General features: G+C 43.0%; 1 protein-coding gene across 1 annotated transcript in view; it reads left to right on the top strand.

The window, feature by feature from the left end:
* The window catches only part of RYR3 (ryanodine receptor 3), a 534,646-nt gene that overhangs the window by 378,065 nt on the left and 138,232 nt on the right, over positions 1-18,349 (top strand). The window contains exons 39-43 of the mRNA XM_053928437.1: positions 8,672-8,945; positions 10,521-10,635; positions 12,134-12,263; positions 13,427-13,530; positions 15,182-15,317. Coding sequence (XP_053784412.1) covers positions 8,672-8,945; positions 10,521-10,635; positions 12,134-12,263; positions 13,427-13,530; positions 15,182-15,317 — 759 coding nt within the window. The remainder of the gene's footprint in view (positions 1-8,671; positions 8,946-10,520; positions 10,636-12,133; positions 12,264-13,426; positions 13,531-15,181; positions 15,318-18,349) is intronic.

Raw genomic sequence — 18,349 nt, 5'->3', positions numbered from 1 at the left:
TGATTTCTGAGTATTGACTTTGTATCCAGCTGTTTTGCCAAATTCATTTATTAGGTCAAGTAGTTTTTTGGTGGAGTCTATAGGATTTTCCACGTACACTATCATGTCATCTGCAAACAGTGACAGTTTCATTTCCTCCTTTCCAATTTGGATGCCTTTTATTTCTTTTTCTTGTCTGATTGCTGTGGCTAGGACTTCCAGTACTATGTTGAATAGGAGTGGTAAGAGAGGGCATCCTTGTCTTGTTCCTGATCTTAGTGAGAAAGCTCTAAGTTTTTGACCATTGAGTGTGATGTTGGCTGTAGGTCTCTCATATATGGCCTTTATTATGTTGACGAATGCTCCCTCTATTCCCACTTTGCTGAGTGTTTTATCAGAAATGGGTGCTGTATCTTATCAAATGCTTTTTCCGCATCTGTTGATAAGATCATGTGATTTTTGTCTTTGCTGTTGTTGATGTGATGTATTATGTTTATTGATTTGCGAATATTGTACTACCCTTGCATCCCTGGGATGAATCCCACTTGGTCATGGTGGATGATCTTTTTAATGTATTGCTGGATGTGGTTTGCCAATGTTTTGCTGAGGATTTTAGCATCTATGTTCATCAGCAATATTGGCCTGACGTTTTCTTTCTTTTTTGTGTGTTTATCTGGTTTTGGGATTAGGATGATGCTGGCTTCATAAAAAGAGTTTTGGAGTCTTCCATCAGTTTGGATTTTTTTCGAATAGTCTGTGAAGGGTAGGGGTTAGCTCTTCATTAAATGCTTTGTAGAATTCTCCTGTGAAACCATCTGGTCCAGGGCATTTGTGTGTTGGGAGCTTTTTGATGACTGCTTCAATTTCATCTGCTGTTATTGGTCTGTTCAGGTTTTCTGCTTCTTCTTCATTCAGTTTTGGAAGATTATATTTTTCTAGAAATGTGTCCATTTCACCTAGGTTTTCAAATTTCTTAGCATACAGTTCTTTGTAGTAATTTCTTACAATCCTTTGTATTTCTGTGGTATCAGTTGTAATCTCTCCTCTTTCATTTCTAATTCTGTTTATTTGGATCCTCTCTCTTTTTTTCTTGATGAGCCTACTTAAAGGCTTGTCGATTTTGTTTATCTTTTCAAAGAACCAGCTCCTGGATTCATTGATCCTTAGAATTGTGCTTTTAGTCTCTATGTCATTTAACTCTGCTCTGATCTTGGTTATTTCCTTCCTTCTACTTGGTCTGGGCTGTCTTTGTTGTTGTTCCTCCAGTTCTTGTAGGCATAGGGTTAGGTTGTTTGTTTGAAATGTTTCTATCTTTTTAAGGTAGGCCTGTATCGCTATGAACTTCCCTCTCAGGACTGCCTTTGCTGTGTCCCATAGGTTTTGGGTTGTTGTGAGTTCATTTTCATTTGTTTCCAGAAAGTTTTTGATTTCTTCCCTAATCTCGTTCTTGACCCATGCATTGTTTAATAGCATGCAGTTCAGTCTCCATGATTTTGAGTGTTTTGGGTGTTTCCCTTTGGGGTTGGTTTCTAGTTTCAGTCCCTTGTGGTCAGAGAAAATGCTTGGTATGATTTCAATTTTCTGGAATTTGTTGAGGCTTGCTTTGTGTCCTATCATGTGGTCTATCTTTGAAAAACTTCCATGGACACTTGAAAAGAATGTGTATTTTGCTTCTTTGGGATGAAAAGCTCTATATATATCAGTTTAAGTCCATTTCATCTAGGGTATTGTTAAGTGACACAATATCTTTGTTGATATTTTGTTTGGAAGACCTGTCCATTTTTGACAGTGGGGTGTTAAAGTCCCCTACTATAATTGTGTTGCTGTCAATATCTTTCTTGAAGTCCTCCAAGATTTTCTTTATGTATTTGGGTGCTCCTATGTTGGGTGCATATATATTTACAATGTTTATGTCTTCTTGGTGGATTCTTCCTTTGAGTATTATGAAGTGACCTTCTGGGTCTCTCTTTATGGCCCTTCTTTGGAAGTCTATTTTGTCTGATATGAGTATTGCTACCCCTGCTTTTTTTTTCCTGTCCATTTGCTTGGAAAATTTGTTTCCAGCCCTTCACTTTCAGTCCGTGTAAGTCTTTTGTCCTGAGATGGGTCTCTTGTAGGCAGCATATGTGTGGGTCATGTTTTCTTATCCATTCAGCTATTCTATATCTTTTGATTGGAGCATTTAATCCATTTACATTTAAGGGTATTATCGATAGGTAGTTATTCATTGCCTTTTTTTCCTACCTGTGTTCCTCTCTCTTTCTCTTTTCCTTCCTTTCCTTAAAGCAGTCCCTTTAGCATCTCTTGCAGAGCTGGTTTGGTGGAAGCGTATTCTTTTAGACTTCTTTTGTCTGGGAAACTCTTTATTTGGCCTTCTATCTTGATTGAGAGCCTTGCTGGGTAAAGTAGGCTTGGTTGCAGGCCCTTGGTTCTCATTACTTGGAATATTTTTTGCCATTCTCTTCTGGCTTGGAGCATTTCCATTGAGAAGTCAGTTGCTAACCTTATTGGGGCTCCCTTGTATGTCACTTCCTGTTTCTCCCTTGCTGCCTTTAAGATCCTCTTTTTGTCTTGGAATTTTGCCATTTTAATTAGGATGTGTCTTGCAGTGGGCCTCTTTGGGTTCCTCATGCTTGGGACTCTCTGTGTTTCCTAGATTTGGGTGACTTTTTCTCTCCTCAGATTAGGGAAATTTTCCATCAGTACTTTTTCAAACAGGTTTTCTATCCCTTGCTCTTCTTCATCTCCTTCTGGTATTCCTATTATACGGATATTGTTACGTTTCATGTTGTCCTGCATTTCCTTATTGCCTCTTCATTCTTTCTGAGCCTCTTTTCCTTTTCTTGCTCTTTCTGGGTGTTTTTTTCTACTTTGTCCTCCAGCTCACTGATCCGATCCTCTGCTTCATCAAGTCTGCTTTTCATTCCCTCTACTGTGTTCTTCAATTCAGAAATTCTATTCTTCATTTTCTCTTGGCCCTTGTTGATAGTTTCTATTTCCTTTTTCATGTTGGTATAGTTTGCAGTGAGTTCATTGTAGTTTCCCTGCAGTTTCTGGTAGTTCTCTGTGAGCTCAGAGAGCTCAGTGAGCTTCCTGATGACCATTGCTTTGAACTCAGTATCTGATAGTTGACTTGCCTCTTTTTCAGTTAGCATTCTTTCTGAGGCTTCCTCCTTTCCTTTCATTTGGGGATTGTTTCTTTGTCTTCCCATTGTTTGTGAGACTCTTCTTGTTAGCCTCTGCTCCTTAAATTGATCTATTCTGACTCCCTGGGTTTATGGTATGATCTTCTATGGTAGAATGCCAATGGGATTCAGTGGTGCTGTGTCCTTAATCTCCTGTGCTCACTGGTCTTGAGCTGACGTGTATGGGTGTAACACGGTCTAACTCTGGTCTTTTCAGCACTCCAGCTTTTATTGTCTCACCTGTGGGAAAAAGAGAAAGGGGAGAGGGGTGGAGAAAAAAAAGGAAGAAGGGAAGGAGGGAAAAAGGGAATAGAAAATGAAAAGAAGGAAGGAAGAAGGAATAAAGAAAGATTGGAGGCAAGATAAGGAATTTTGACAAAAATTAAAACAAAGGAATAAATAAAAGAAGGCAGGAAGAAGGAATAAAAAAGGCAAAGGATAGAAGGAAGACAGAATAAAAGAAAGACAGAAGGACAGAAAGGAAGAAGGAATTCAGGGGGAAAGGAGGAAAGAAAAGAAAAAAAAAAGTCTTCTGCTGGCTTTAAACTGGTCAGGTTAGTTCTGCTGGTCATCCTGTTGTCAGATCTTTCAACGTCCTCTATCTTTGGTCTCTGATCTTCATATATGCTGGAATACCGTTGGCTGTTCGCTCTGCTCCTCAGATCAGCTAGGTATTTCACTGGTGTTGAGGGGAAGTGGACTCCGCTCCCACCTATCTCGCCGCCATCTTCCCGGAACAGACCCACATCTTTCATTTTTAACATAATGCCTGTCAGCTACCAAAGTCTGATTAACCGCAGTTTTTCTGTGGCTCTTTGAACTAGAAATGACATTCCGTGAGACAGCGCTGCTCAGCCCCCAGCTCAGTCATGCAGTGCCCACCCCAAGCCGCTGCCCTGTGATGTGCAGGAGTGCTTTAGGCACACTTCCCACTTTGTCACACGGGATTTAAAAAGGTGTGGACTGAAAGTGTGTTATTAATAAAGTGAATAATATTTCTCTTTCACTGAGAGCATTCTTGTGTGGAACCAGGCGTTTTCCTGGCGGTACAGCCATAAAGAACAGCGTTCAGTGCTACCGACTGAGCTCCTGCTGAGACACTGGCAGTTTTGCCTGCCACTGCTCATGCACCACCCGAGCAGCTGTCAACACAGTGGAAGGGCAAATAACTTCTCCCAAGTGTTGTGGAAGTACATTTGGCCTTGCAAACTGCCTACAGGATCTTGGCAGATCTTGCCCCAAGGGTCTGTGGACCATACTTTTTATAACTACTGCGTAGATAGCATAATAGTTAACCTTTATAAAGCCCACAATAGGTACCAGACATGGTTATATGCATTAATTATTTTAATACTCAAGTGTACAGATATATGGAGAGCCTACTACATTCCAGAACATGGGTTCTTTTTCACCTGTTGACCCTGGCACATTTTTGCTGCTCTGCCGCTGGCTCATGGGGAGCTAGCTGAAGTTTGAGGGGTTTTCAGTAGCATGGTTGCCAGGGTGTGAAGCTCCCTTTTCTCAGCTTCCAAAGTGTCTGGACCATTAGATAGCATTCAGCCGAGGTTTGCCTGGTGGGTGCCAGCTCGCTAGCCTGGGTCAGGCTACAGAATACACTGCTTTTCAGGCTTCTTGAGAATGTTTTCTCCCTACCCTGCAGTTTTCTTCTCATTTCTTTCTCTCTTATTCTTTCTCATATTTGGAAAGCCTGATCAACAAGAGTGGCCTCAAATGTCATGCCTCCCACTGAGTTATTACACCTGTCCATTGATACACAACAATGAGGAGTCTTGCTTTTTCTGTTGTGATCTTGGAGTCATGTTTTGCTTTTAACTGAGCTTCAGCTTGGTCCCACTCATACCTATTTATCTCACTCTCTCCTTTTTACCTCGAGGGCTGGTCTGGGCAGAGAACCTACAGGCAGTCCCTGCTCCATCCTTTCAGATTAAAGGGCAGTTTCCTTTCTTATTTGTCCTCGAGTGAGATGTTTTGCTGTGGGTGTTCCATTTTCTAGACTATAAATATTGATTTGGATTTTAAGTCATTGTGAGGCTAGGAGCTCACCCAAATCCTGAATTAATCTGAAAGCTAGGTGCAGGAAACATTAATATTTATTTGGTTTCATTATGACTCTGTAAAATGTCCCATTGAAAAGAGGATGGACCTTGAGCAGATGCATGATTCTGATGGTTGCTTTTCCAGTGCAGCAGGGACTGTGATGATGCATGTTACCTCTGCAGAGAATTTGCTTGTTCGTGGTGAGAACTGTAATTCTTTCAGCCCAAAATATAGACTAACAGAGGGAATTTTTTGTTACAGGACTAGAACTTATGTTGGGTCCAAGGGCATTTATGTTTCTGTCTTGCCTTTATTCCTTACTGTGAAGAGTAACAGGAGAAAGGAACTTCTACACTGTCTCCCGAGGAAACAAGTTCCTGAGAGGAGCCCAGTCTAGCCCGTATATCACTTTTCCCCCAGAGCATTCAAATGTTGTCTAACCTAAAGGCTATTAGTCAACGATCCCTACCTAGTGAGACCTCTGAGGAACACCTTTTAACTGTGCTTCTCTCTGCCTTCAGTACCCTTTCTTAAGATTTTCAGGTTATGTCTTCCATCAAACCTAAAACACCCACAGGGTTGATAGACACAGCAACAGGTTAAATTAATCCTTTGGATCTCTTCTGGAACTCTATTTTTATATCCTTATGACGAGCCAGGACCAGGTGTAGAGCAGACACCTGCCATGCAGAGTGTGTGGAGGTAGAAGACGAGACTATTGGAGATGGCACAGGTTATGGAGGCGCCCACCTGAGTTTATTCTCACTCCTTTTACTGACGGACTGCAAGACCTTCATCATCCCTGAGCACTGCCTTAAACGCCAGGCCTGAATTCAGGATCTTGGTGCCATCCATATTTTGCAGGCATGTGCTAGGCAGAGCCAGACTTGGATGCAATAATGATGTAAGAGCAGCATTTCTCACCTCTGTCACAGCACCTTCTGGATGCGTGTGTGGTCTTCCCAGCCATTTGACTCTGTCCTCCCGCTGAGATCTCCCTGGCTTTCCTGACCACCTTTTCACACCAGTGCCAATCAGCTCATGTCAGGGCCACTTAGTCCAACCCCTGAACACCCTACAGCTGGATCGGGTCCCACTTCAGCAACTTTTTCTTTACTTATGCAACAAGTCATATTTCTGTGTACCAGGATGAGCCCTGAGAAATTCTGAATCCAAAGTCATACTGGTTCCTGTCTCGATGCCTGTGGAAGTAGTTTGTGACGCAGCGTCAGCCAACTCCTGCAGAGATGCAGCAGCGCCGTTCAGGACGACCGGGTCAGGTGGCCAACTGCAAGGCCTTCGGACCTCATAGAGTGTTCGTAGTCCACTTCACTCCATCCCTGATGTGTTTGTATGTAAGATGTAAAAACAACCTTTATGGTTCTCAAATCAATGGCTTGGCCTAGTCAGTTCATAGTATGTGGTATCTAAAATATTCAGAAATAGTACATATGATAGATAAGTTCCAGTGCTTAGTACTCTTTACTCTAAAGGGGCAGCAACAGTGTCTTCTTCCCATGCCTTAGCCCACCCAGAATGGATTGGTCCCCATTCTGTCCCATGGCACTTGCACATACCCCCATTTTAGTGTTTATTACAGTGTTATAAAATAAAGATAAAACTTGGTTTTTATAAAATCAAAGTGAAAATGTAAATTCCCGGTTATGAGCACCTTGCAGGCAAGAACAGCACCTTATTTAGTCTTCTGTTTCCAGCATCTATTCAAACATCATTTAATCAAAATAGTATATTTAGCACCCTCAATTCAGAATTGAGATACTCTATTCTTGTAGTGTGGCTCACATATGTGTGTTTCGACAACATATTCTACTTCTCCACATTCCATAGCCCGTCCTTCAAAACATTTTTTAATTAAATTTATTGGAGTGACATTGGTTAATAAGATTATTCAGGTTTCGAGTGCATAATTCTGTGACACATCACCTGTATGTTGCATTGTGTGCCCACCACCCAAAGTCAAGTCTCCTTCCATCACCATGTATTTGACCCCTTTACCCTTTACTACCCTTCTAACCCCCTTCTCTCTAGTAACCACCATGCTGCTGTCTGTGTCTGTGAGTTATTTATTTGTCTTGTTCATTTCTTTCAGTTTTATATCACACATACGAGTGAGATCATATAGTTCTCGACTTTTTCTGTCTCACTTAGCTTGGTATATTCTCAAGATTCATCCATGGTGTCACCTATTGCAGTATTTTATCTTTTTTTATGACTGAGTAGTATTCCATTGTATATATGTACCACATCTTCTTTATCCAATCATCTGTCGAAGGGCTCTTCAGTTGTTTCCATGTCTTGGCCACAGTAAATAATGCTGCAATGAATGTACAGGTGCATGTATATTTTTGCAAGTACCTCTTTTTAATTTTAGGGGTAGATACCCAGAAGAGGGTTTGCTGGGTCATATGGTAACTTTGTTCTTAATTTTTTGAGGAACCTTTATATTGTTTTCCATAGTGGCTGTACCAGTTTACATTCCCATCAGCAGGTAATGAGCATTCCTTTTTCTCCACAATCTCCCTAACACTTGTTACCTGTCTTGTTGATAATAGCCATTCTATCAGGTGTGAGGTAGTATCTTATTCTAGTTTTGATTTGCATTTTCCTAATAGCTAGTGGGGTTGAATATCTTTTCATTTATCTATTGGCCATTTGTATGTCTTCTTGGGAGAAGTGTCTGTTCGGGTCCTCTGCTCAGTTTTTAATTGGATTGTTTGTTGTATGAACCTTTGTATGTTGTGGATATTAACCCCTTGTCAGAGCTCTTGTTTGCAAATATCTTCTCTGACTGGGTTAGTTGCCTTTTTGTTTTGTTGGTGGTTTCTTTTGCTGTGGAGAAGCTTTTTAGTTTGATAAAGTCCCATTCATTTATTGTGGCCTTTACTTCCCTTGCCTTTGGGGTCAAATTCATAAAATCTTCCTTTAAGACTAAGGTCCATAAGTTTAGTGCCTATGTTTTCTTCTGTGTAACTTATTGTTTCAGGTCTTATTTTTAGGTCTTTTATCCATTTTGAGTTAATTTTTGTACATGGGGAGAAACAATAGTCTAGTTTCATTCTTTTGCATGTACCTTTCCAATTCTCCCGCACCATTTATTGAAGAGACTTATTTTCTGCATTGTAAGGTTTGGCTCCTTTGTTGAAAATTATTTGCCCATGTACATATGGATTTATTTCTGGGCTCTCAGTTCTGCTCCATTGGTCTGTGTGTCTGTTTTTCCACCAATACCATACTGTTTTCATTATTGTTACTTTGTAGTATAATATGAAGTCAGGGAGTGTGATACCTCTGGCTTTGTTCTAAAAAAGAGAATTTTTTAACCTTGACCAGCTGATGATATGTCTTACAACTGAATGAAGTGGCTAAGGTACACAGCTCTCCCTGAGCCAGGACAGCCACAGTACTGGTCCTTCCTGTTGTCTTTCCAGCAACACTGAAGGAACTCATCTCACAGACCATGATCCGCTGGGCCCAGGAGGACCACATTCAGGACGCAGACCTCATCCAGATGATGTTCAACCTCCTCCGGAGGCAGTATGACAGCATCGGGGAGCTGCTGCAGGCCCTGAGGAGGACCTACAGCATCAGCCAGGCCTCTGTGGGTGACACCATCAATCTGCTGGCTGCCCTGGGCCAGATCCGCTGCCTCCTCAGCGTCAGGATGGGCAAGGAAGAGGAGCTGCTCATGATCAACGGGCTTGGGTAGGCCATTCACGGTGAAGTGCAAACCTGTCAGAAGAGCATCACGTGGGAAACTGGCTTACCTTGCTCTCTGGATGTCCCAGAATCAAATCATGTACCATCTCTGGGTGCCCCCGCCTGCAGGCAATCCTTGTGGGATTACATCCTTGTCACATCAGTCACCTTTGATAACCTGAGAGGCCAGACTACCTGCTAATCCGAGTGAAGGGATATTGCCAGAAGAAGTGGAGAGGGGTCTTGGAGAAAACAGTTATTTAGCTTGAATCTGATGAAAATAAGCCTCAGGGAAGCAATGAAAAAACTTAGAGGAAGGGATAGTGTGTCCAACCCAACAAGAGAGACACCTTTTGAGCACTTCTGCTTTTGACTGGAAAACTTCTGAGACTTCCCTCTGAAAAATTGTTACCTGCCCCTTCCTTTTCTTGGGACTATGCTAGTATCATTTTTGTCAGTCCAGGACAAAAATGACCTTTTCCAGGACCTTTTCCCATAACAATAGTTTGTGTCTCTTCCTTACAATTATTAAAAAGATAGCATTTTAGACATTAAAAAGATTTCCTTTAATTGGCTAACATAGCACTTACATTTTGCAGGCCTAAAAAGGTTCAGTGTTCAGCCCACAGTTTCACTTGGTTAAAATCAAGAACTAGAACTGCAGCCTTCCTGCTGCTGAATGTTCCATCCCACCCGCCTTGAGCTGGCAAATTAAAAGAACATCCATCAGCAAGGCCCAGAACAGGGACTTTGAGGATACTGGGGCGGGGGTTGGGGGTGGGGGGAGTGCATGCATTCCTCAAATTCACTTCCAGAGGAGAATCTTACAGTAGAAATGAAAACACTTTGATGGGGAGAGAAAAAAGCTACCAGATTAGCCTCTCCCATAGCCCTTGCCGTAGACATACCCACAGTAATGGTGTCTACTCTTAGCAGCTGCAAGCCGGGGGGCGGGGGGGGGGTTGGGAGGGGACCACTCTGCAGGCATCACACAGCCAAGTCTCCCACTGCTCCCGTCCTCACATTTGCCTGCAGCTTTATTTTGTGAACCTGTATCGAATGACTGGAAAACGTGATTTCTTCTACATTTTGTTGTTGACCATTTCATTGGGTTTTGAGGACCACTGTCCTCATTGTTACCTAATACACAATTGTCTTAAGAAAAGGCTACAGACCTATCATTAAGAAAACTAAAATATATAGGGACATAAGGACAAGAGTAGAAAACAATAAAAGACCCTAAGTACGTGGAGGAAGATAAATTCAGTGATTTGGGCTGCCTTCAAACTATTGTTAAGTACAAAGACCAAGGGGCAACTGTTAAATATGTCATTAGAAGGGAATGTTTCAAAGAGAGAAAGCAAGTGCTTAGCAGAAATAAAAGAGCATAGAATATTCCAATCAGCTAAAAAAGCACTCCACATTTCTTCTAACTGACCTAGTGCCTTCTTATTACCTTTTCAGCCTGTTTTTATCCTATTTCACCCTAGATGTATGTGCGCATTTATGTGTTTTCATCCCTGAATTTCCATAGCATTGAAGTCAGCCAGAGCTGACATCTCTCTCTGATCCTTTCCCTAGAGACATAATGAACAATAAGGTGTTTTACCAGCACCCCAACCTCATGCGAGTCCTCGGCATGCACGAGACAGTGATGGAGGTGATGGTGAACGTGCTGGGTGCAGAGAAATCCCAGGTAAGGCTACAGGGAGAACTTAGCCAGAACTGGACCCCTGACCAGGAACACAGGAGGTGACTTGTTTGTAGCCACATGGCTGGTGTCCATTTCCTCAGTTGCTCTTCCCAGAGAGAGGGAGGGACGTACACAATGCCAGGAAGAAGCCAGCAGGTAGGACGATGCTGCTGAATGGCACCCAGCCAGTGTGAGAGCTTCAGCTCTGGGAGCTCGGGGGGCTTTCCTCACTTGTTCCACTGGGTAGCTCAGCTGTTACGTTCACCATACTTGGCAGCCCCGCTCCCTCCCAGATGGGATTCCTCCGGTGTGTTTTGTGCTGTGTCAGGAGAAGGCTGTTTTAAAGGAGAACAAGATTTTGTAACGATCCTGGCAGTGTCCCCTCAGGAGTACATAGGTTTCCTCTGTGAGCCAGGCTCCTGGATGGTGTCCTGGTGAGCCCCCCATGAGGTGCCAGCCGTTAGGGGAGTTCCTGCTAGCAAGGGGAAGGGCAGGGTTAGGGCCTACCTTCTCAGGGGTCCTCCTCAGAGTCAGATCGCTTCTGAAGGCAGTAGATGGGGAACTGCCCATATGTTTTCATATGTTAGAAATTTTAGAGTGCAGGGTCCTAGGAAAACAGTTCCACCAGCATTGAAAGGTGGGGGTGAGAAGGGAGAACAGACACCAAGCTCATCTTCCTCCTCACTTGCTTGTCTGATCTCTTGGGAAAGTAGACTCTCCAGAACATCCCCAGGTAAATGGCTGGATGCCTCAGCAAGCAGGCAGACTGCAGGTGTCAGAACCTTACTTCTTGAGCACCCTCCATGAGTCTAACGGGATGTCAAGGGCTTCCTAGGATCCTGGGCTTTATTGGATCAAAAATAAGACATGGCCAGGCCCTGGAGATGCCAGTTACTCTGATCAGCAGAGAAGTCACAGTCAACAGTACTATCAGATGGCATCCCAGTGCTGAATTGTGTGACCAGATGACAAGTGCTGTAGGAGCCCGTAGGAGAGGAGAACAGACGTCACCGGGGAAGGCTCACAGTCTGAGAAGGTGACGCTTCTGAGGCTTCCACACCCGGAGGGGCCAGTTTTCACCCAGGACTTGGGTTTGGGGTCTCATTTGTCTATGATCACCCATCTCCCTCCTGAAATTTCCCGTTAGCATTCTGTCACCCCCTTCCTAGTTAGAAACCACCCCTGGTATAGGATTGTGCAATCTCATGTGACATCTGAGAATGACTGGGATTTTTGTTTGATGTCCGTTTCCTTCAAAAGAAAAATATTTCAGGAGCTATAACTAGTTGGGAGTATTTCCAGAAGCCTGTCCTTAGCTGTGTATGTACTCTCCATCTCTCCTACGAAAAAGTCTTGAAACAAACTGGAAGTAAGGAGAAAATTTGTTTTTCCAAAATGTTCACAGTTTTCCAGACTTTAACCTAAGACTCTCTAAGCCAGACTTTCCAGAAAGACTTCATGATGGATTCTTTTCCTTGACACTTCCTACTTCTCCCTGCAGATTGCTTTTCCAAAGATGGTTGCTAGCTGTTGCCGCTTCCTCTGCTATTTCTGTCGAATTAGCCGGCAGAATCAGAAGGCCATGTTTGAGCATCTAAGTTACCTGCTGGAGAATAGTAGTGTTGGCCTAGGTATGTCCTGTTATAACTTCCACATTTGGGCTCGGAGGTGACATGCCCCCTGCTGACCACTTAATTAGGAGGTAAAAGGAAAGAAGCCACATGCATCCCATGGGATTTCTTTTTTAATACAAAAAGGCCCTTTCTAGTCTAAAAACAGGTGAAATAATGACACCATGTGTCTGCTCCCCAACCTAAGTAGCGATGCTGTTCCCAGCCAGCACCCATGACAGGTTTGTGTTGGCATGGTCACACAGTTTTAGCTCATCTCTCTTGGGACCAGATGTATAAAATGCTGCCTAAAATTGCAGATGTAGTCTGGGGCCCACCCACCTGCCCGTAGGGCAGTGCTAATGAGACCAAGGTCATAGATCCAGTCCCTTCTTGGCAGGCTGGCTGCAGCCTGTCCCATCAGCCAACCAGCCAGCGCTTTCCATAGCTGTGGGGTGGACCAGCCAAGAGCAATGTGGATAAACAGTGTCAATCCATCACCATCACGAGAAAAGCAACCGCACACATAGGCCCCATTAACTGTTCTGAAGAGAAACCGAATAAACTTGTGGCAGATGCAGACACACACAGCCGAGCAAGTGAAATCTGAAATCTGAAATCTGATAGCTCGGGTTTCCTATTTATCAAAAGCCACCTCAGGCTACCAACCTTTTTTGTAAAACGCCTCCTGGAGGTTTTCTTAATTCTAGCCTAAGGCCCTGACAAAGGGAAACCATGGTGGCCTGATAACTGTATGAGCTAATGCTGTTCAAGGCTATTTTTAAACCCTGTGTGGTGGCCCCAGAAAGAGCCTAGTCCTTTGAGTTTAGTTGTTGAATGACTTCTGAGTTTTTAAAGTGATCATCAAAAGGCAACCTCAGGAAGTTTCATGGTAGAAAAGCACTTGAAAATTCGTGGTCCCAGCTGCTCCTGTGAAGTGATATTCTAACTTAATGCATGTCCACAATCAGTAATGAGTTGTATGGTGGGCTGGGGGAGGGGAGAGGACAGCAAATAGAGCTGTTCTTAAATCAAGACAGGCAGTCCCCTCAAGAGAACCGGACTGTGAACCAGGTTTCAGGTGTTTGCTGCCCTCACCTGGCCAGTTGTGTGCACTACAGTCTCAGTTCAGTGAGGGGTGGCCTGTTGGTCCCTTTCTCGTTCCTTCTTTCCTCCTTCCTCAGCCTCCCCATCAATGAGGGGATCCACTCCACTAGATGTGGCAGCTTCCTCAGTGATGGACAACAACGAGTTAGCACTGGGCTTGGAGGAACCAGACCTCGAGAAGGTAACAAGCCCTGGGGAGGCAATGTGTTTGCTCTTTCCTGCAGGTAGTGCAGCCAGACCCCGCAAGTGCAGACCAGTGGATCCATGGTCTGAAGCAGGGACTTGGGAAAATCTGTGAAGGGGATGATGAGGTTTGCTGTCCCTTGCAAGTGGTTCCCCAGCTCAGCACAGTGCACAGACTTTGTCTAGACCAGAGTCAGAAAATTTCCCAAGTTTGGTTCCCAGGAGAGAAGGAGAATGGGCCAGTAAAGGCCGTGAGGATTGCCGTTTCTTCATTCTGTTGATCATGAGAGAAATTAGGTCCCTTCAGATAAAACAACAACAACACACACACGCCCAAACACAGGCACTTATTCCAGTGGCCAGTGAAATGCCTCATACCTGTAGTCATGAAAACTCTTCCTCATTCCTGCCTTTATTGATGTTTTCCCTGACATTTTAAAGGCCAAATCAAATCTAAGCTCCAAGCAGAATAGTATCCTTACTAGTTTAAGAAAGAAAAGTGTGATGATAGTTTTTAAACCGAGTTTTGACTTAGATTCATTATTCTTGCAAAACAACTTCAAATATTTGACATCAATGAATACATGATTCCTTTGATGAATATTTATTGAGCACGTAATATGTGCCAGACCCTGGGGATTCTTTCTTTATTGGGGTGACATTGGTTAAAGACCCTAGGGGTTAAAAAATGAAAGGACACCATTCCTGACCATGTGTATTTCACAGCGTAGTGCATTCTTCTCTCCTCCCTGCACACATGAAATATAGAAGACTAAATTAGAACAACAACTGCATCTCAAGAAAATGTCTATCTGCCATGCCTTTGCCTGACGCCACCTAAAAGTAGGCAGATTCTAATATTCCACATGATCACACAGCTGGGAGCTTATGGTGAGTGTCTGGTAACCTGGAAGCAAAGAGAGCGCTGCTGATCCTGGTCTTTGACTGGCTGTGGCCTCTTCACTGGCCACCCCAACCTTAATATCTCGGCTTTTCACCTTGGATAACTGTTGTGCATACAAACTTGAGTAAGGAACCCCTGGTTAGTCAAGGGCCCACTGAGAGCCAGTGACTGCATTTTTGGTCTTGAAATACCATGGCCAAGTGCACATGGCCAGCCTAGATCCATGGCTATCTCCCCAGATGTACCTTACATATGCCTATTTTTATTTTAATTTTTAAATCCTCACCCAGGAATATGGTTACTGATTTTAGAGAGAGAGAAAGGGATAGAGAGAGAGAGAGAGAGAGAAACATTGATGTGGAAAACATTGATTGGTTTCCTCCTGTATGTGCCCTGACCGTGGGTTGAACCTATGACCATTTGGTGTATGGGACAACACTCCAACCAGCCAGGGCAGTAGGCCTATTTTTAAGTGGCAGCTCCCTCTTGCCAATACTGGGAAAACCAGGAAATTCACAGCACACGGTGTTCTCATATATAACAGTGATTGTCAGTCTTATGGATTGCTTGGAAACAAAAATGAAATGGAGGTTTTGGCTTCAAATCTACTAAATTACTTGCTTTAAAAGTTTTGGGCTCTCTGTAGCTTTTAGGGAAATGAAAGCCCTTCGGGTCCCAGAATTTTACTGTCCTTACAGGATCTCATAAAAATCTTGGGCACTTACTTTTGTACTGTTGGTGGCAGGTGGTGACTTACTTGGCAGGCTGTGGCCTACAGAGCTGCCCCATGCTTCTGGCCAAAGGATACCCTGACGTTGGCTGGAACCCCATTGAAGGGGAGCGCTACCTGTCCTTCCTGAGGTTTGCCGTCTTTGTGAACGGTGAGTCCTAAATGTTCTATGCCTTTCAGACCTAGGATGGCACAGTCATGGGTATATACAAGGAAAAGAAGATCCTTTGCATTGCTTTGTATTCATAAAAAGGATAGATTCTACAGGTAGGTGGCAGCTGGTAGAAAAATCTCAGAAAATCAGGTCAGACAAGGATCAAGAGAATCATCGAATGATTCTCTTCAGCAGAAGTACTAAGTTCCAGTGCCAGATACAGGAAGAAACACACACTGTGGGCTTATCAGCTCTCTGTGCCACTTCTATCACTGAAAGAGGGGGGCTATTAACATCTTCTTACCTGTTTCACAGAGTTAAATGCAAAGTTGACTCCAGATTCTTAGACTATGGGATGGATGGATGGATGCATGGATGGTGAGTGAATGAATTAATGGAAATCAAGAATAACTGAATAGTTATATGAGACCACTAAACTCCCTGGAGAAACAAATGCTATAGCAACCATAAATATTATTCTTCTTAATGCAAGTCACCTCCCATTTCCAGTGAATTCCTAGCCTACAAAAATTCTGTATTTCCCCTAGTATAATATGCTGAATATTGCATAAAATAAGTGGACTTCTTGCTTTCTTGAAAATGTACCTTGCCTCCCATGGTTCTGTTATAACCATGGGAGTAGATTATACTAATCTACTTGTATTTACATTGTAGTTAGGATTGCTCTTCCTCCTCCCAGTTTGCTGTTCCAGGCTAACAAATCCAGCTGGGCTAGTTAAGTTATTAAAAAAGGGATTGCAGCTAATAAGCAACCATGAAAGTTATCTAAAATATGATAATTTACTTCAAAGTATATTGACATGATATGATCATTATATTCCCATGTGCTTTTCTTGTCTCTCTTCACCCCATCCCACATGCTTACCTTCCTACACTGTAATATACTCTGTTCTTAATATTCGAATGATTTCTTCTCTCCTGATTTTTCCCTTTCCCTACTTGAGTCACAGATTTGGAGATGTCTGTGCTTTGTTCCCCTGGATCTCATCTAGCCAGGTTCTTAATCACCTGTCTTTTGCTTCCCTCTCTGTATTCTTCACTGTCCCTGCCTGTTCATCATCAGCATTGCTACACTCCATTTTCTTGGAAACCAGTTTCAGGGTAGCCTCTAATAGTCTGTTCCACTTCCTATCCAAGTGATCACATGCCCAGAATTAATGCAGAGTTACTGTGGTATTAAAGAGAATTTCTTAAAAGTAGATTTTTAAGGATTCATGAAGCTCACCAAATTGTGTAAATAGATAGGATGAATTTATTCATCTTGGCCACCTCTGCACTCAAGATCAAGAGCTTTATTGAGTCATTCAGCAGGACTGTCTGCATGGGTTAAGAGAGTAAAGGAGCCCACTGGCCATGCTTCTATCCAGATAGCTTCTACCGGTTACGTATGACCACGTTGAACTAAAATGTACACCAAAATGTTAATCTGTTCCCTTTGCTATTAGGTTATTTTATGCCCTTTTAATATAGTCTCTGACCTGCCATTTCATAATGCAACTAACTTTAGAACCTAGCCAATCAGTAGGAAGATACATGCATTCTGATTTCATGTTTATTGTGTCTCTGTAATATAAAGACTACATTTGGTTTAGGCAAAGGGTGTTAACTTCTGCTTTCAAAGAATTACAGTCTACTGAGGGGAGTACACATGGACAGAGGTCACTATAATAAGGTGACAAGGGGTGGAGGACTTCCTGAGGGGTAACTCACATCCTGTTGAGAAGATCAGAAAAGGTCTCATGGAGGCGGTGATGTTAGAGGTGAGCTTTAAAGGATCAAATTTCCAGACACAAAGATGTAGGAGAGGCGAGGTATGCAGGTGGGGAACAGCATGGACAGTGGCCGGAAGGCTAAAGCGCTGTGCTCAGGAAACACAGTGATCTGTTGGTCTGGCAGGGGCGTCCAGCCTGCGACCCGCGGGACGCATGCAGCCCAGGATGGCTGTGAATGCAGCCCAACACAAGATTGTAAACTAACTTAAAACATTATGAGATTTTTTTTGTGTGTGATTATGTGTCACAGTGTATTTAATGTGTGGCCCAAGACAACTCTTCTTCTTCCAGTGTGGCACAGAGACACCAAAATGTTGGGCACCGCTGGGCCCTAGAGGATGGGTGGATACATAGATAACTCTAGTGAAAGATAAGGTTTGAAAGATATGGTTTGAAAGATAGGAGGCTGCTATTGTGGGGAAAACCAAAATGCCAACCTGGAAAGTCTAGTTTTGATTCATTGTGCGGAAAACTGGGAGAACTTTTTAACAAAAGAGAGACTGATGGGAACCACTGGGAATTTCTGTGCCCAACTTATGATAACAGGTTTCTGCATTATAATGGTGGTGGTAGGAATGGAATGTAGAAAATACATTTGAAAGAAATTACAGAGATGGAATGTACAGAACTGGGTGGTAGTGCTGATTATGGTGGCTGGGCCTGGGTATATTGAGAGAAAGAAACTGAATTCACATTGAAGCTTAGCAATGTAAGGATAGGGAGAAAGAAATCAAGATATGAGAAGAGAAAATGGTTTCAGATGGACAATAATGAGCTTGATTTGGTTCAGGCCATGTTGATTTTGCAGTGTGTAACCCTGAAACAGAGATGCCCCTAATTGGGTTTGGAGGATAGAGATCAATTGGCCGACAGTTTGGGACTGGGTAGATATGCAGATCATCTGTAGGTGAAGTAGAAGGAATAGACTGTCACAGAGAAGAGCATGAAAAGGGGAGAGATGCAGAGTATGAGAAAGAAAAGGGTAGACTCGTGTCGAACACCTGAGGAATGAGAACAAGTGACTGCAGCACAGCAGAGCGATGTGAAAGAGTTTGGGCTGGAGAGTGGAGTAGCTTGGGTTCAAATATAGCTCTATTGCTTACAAGCTTTGTGAATTTAGGCAAGTTATTAAAACTTTCCTAGCTCTAGTTTTTTTATACATTATACAAAAATGGAGATAATACATTTATTATAATACTATTAGAGCTCACAGTTATTGTGAGGCTTAAAAGAAAT

The sequence above is a fragment of the Desmodus rotundus genome, chromosome 7 (genome assembly GCF_022682495.2).
Source record: "Desmodus rotundus isolate HL8 chromosome 7, HLdesRot8A.1, whole genome shotgun sequence".
NCBI classification, from domain to species: Eukaryota; Metazoa; Chordata; class Mammalia; order Chiroptera; family Phyllostomidae; genus Desmodus; species Desmodus rotundus.
Note: the sequence above shows the minus strand (reverse complement) of the source record. Positions and strands in the feature narration are given on the sequence as shown.